The sequence below is a fragment of the Myotis davidii genome, unplaced genomic scaffold, assembly GCF_000327345.1.
Source record: "Myotis davidii unplaced genomic scaffold, ASM32734v1 scaffold299, whole genome shotgun sequence".
Classification (NCBI taxonomy): Eukaryota; Metazoa; Chordata; class Mammalia; order Chiroptera; family Vespertilionidae; genus Myotis; species Myotis davidii.
Window position 1 is genome coordinate 7170375 of NW_006293088.1, and position 1941 is coordinate 7172315.

The window sequence follows — 1941 nt, forward strand, 5'->3', positions numbered from 1 at the left end:
CGAAGCTGCTGTTGGCGACCAGGGCGGAGATCTCCTCGGCGTAGGCCTGGGCGCCCTGGTCCTCCTGGGCGCAGAGCCGCTGGCGCAGGTGCACGGGCATGGGGTGCACGTGGTAGTGCGGGAGCCTAACATGCTGCAGCAGGTGCGTCTGCAGGCCCTGGAAGTTGGACTCGGGGTCCCAGAGCGGCACGCAGCGCTCGTCCACCAGCCACAGGTGCGTGTGGGCCCAGGGGAAGGCGTAGTGGCCCATGGCCAGCTGCTGGAACAGGGCCACGGGGCTGGAGCCGCCCGAGAGCGCCAGGTGGAACTGGCCAGAGCGCCGCACGGCCTTCATGGCGGCCGCCTCGATGTCGTCGGCCAGCTTTGCGATCAGCTCCTCAGGCCAGGCCGTGACCAGCGGGCGATCTCGGTACGTGGACCTGAGAACCTGGAAGTCGCTGGGCGCGGGAGCAGAGCCGGGCCCCGGCACCAGCTGCTCCGGCTGCTGCACCGAGAAGGACAACTGGCCGCCACTGAACTCAAAGTCCAGCAGGTGCCCGTTCTCCGCCCCTCCGGGGTAGAGGCGGGGGGCCTCGTGGGCCAGGCTGTCCAGCAGGGGCGTCCAGAAGGCCCAGGAGGCCAGCAAGTTCTCCGTGGTGATGAAGGAGTCCTTGCGGCCGTGGAAGATGCGGGATATGAGGACGGAGTAGGCGTCCTGCTCCCGCACAGGACTGTAGGCATAGAAATCAGACAGTGGGCGGCCGAAAAGGTGGAGCCCGGGCGGGCCCCCCACCTCCTCCCAGCTGCCGGGCAGCGTGGGCCTGAACAGGTTCCGGCTCACCAGCACCGCGGGGCTGCCCAGCGCGCCGTGCCCGATGTAGAAGATGATCTGGCGCGGCAGACACGCACTCTGCTCCGCGACCCAGTGCTGCTCGCTCTGCGCACAACACGCCCGGTTCTTGAACAAGACCCGGACGTAGCCCATTCTCTCGTCCAAGGCTTTGCCCGACATCAGGAGAAAAGGGACGCCCTCCCAGCGAAGGTTGTCCAGGTGAACGAGGATGCCTGCGGGGACAGGGACGGGGGAGGTGACACTCCAGCACGGGAAACGGACTTCCCACCCACCCGCCTCCCCTTCCTGCCTCCCTGCCAGTAGCCCTCTCCCCCAGCCCCTCCTCTGGGCACCCACGGCGTTGCTAGGCTCACCCCCCACCTTTCACCCCTCCCATGATCTTCCCTCCAGCAGTGCTCAAAAAGCAGCCTTGCCAGGCCAGTGTGGCTCAGTGGTTGAGCATCAACCTCTGAACCAGAAGGTTACAGTTCAATTCCCAGTCAAGTGCACATGCCCGGGTTATGGGCTCAATCCCCACTGTGGGGCATGCAGGAAGCAGCCAACTGATGATTCCCTTTCATCACTGATGTTTCTCTCTCTCCCCCTCTCTCTTCCTCTCTGAAATCAATAAAAATATATTTATAAAGAAAGAAAGAAAAGCAGCCCTAGCCAGTTGGGCTCAGTGGATAGAGTGTCAGCCTGCGGACTGAAGGGTCCCGGGTTCAATTCTGGTTAAAGGCACATGCCTCAGTTACAGGCTCGATCCTTGGGGCTGACCGGGGCCTGTGCGGGAGGCAACCAATCGTGTCTCTCTCACAGCAACATTTCTCTCTGTCTCTCCCCCTCCCTTCTACTCTCTCTAAAAATCAGTGGAAACACATGCTCAGGTGAGGATTAACCAAAAAAGAAAAAGAGAGAGAGAAAAACAGCCTCAGGACCATCGCAGACGCCGCCTCTCTAGACTCACCGTCCCCGAGGAAGGGGAACTGGGCTGAGGTCGGACCCAGAGCCGCTGAGAAAAGTCCCAGGATGGGGTGCTGGCTACTGGGGCGGCGGGGGGAGGGGGGTGCTCAGGCATGCCTGAGCAAGGTCAGGTACAGAAGGGAGGGTGGTGTGCCAGTAAGGAGGAC

General features: G+C 62.8%; 1 protein-coding gene across 1 annotated transcript in view; it reads right to left on the reverse strand.

Moving 5' to 3' along the window:
- H6PD (hexose-6-phosphate dehydrogenase (glucose 1-dehydrogenase)) overlaps positions 1-1941 on the reverse strand; it is a 23017-nt gene that overhangs the window by 1718 nt on the left and 19358 nt on the right. Inside the window, exon 5 of the mRNA XM_006766809.2 lies at positions 7-1044. Within this exon, the coding sequence (XP_006766872.1) occupies positions 7-1044 (1038 nt within the window). The remainder of the gene's footprint in view (positions 1-6; positions 1045-1941) is intronic.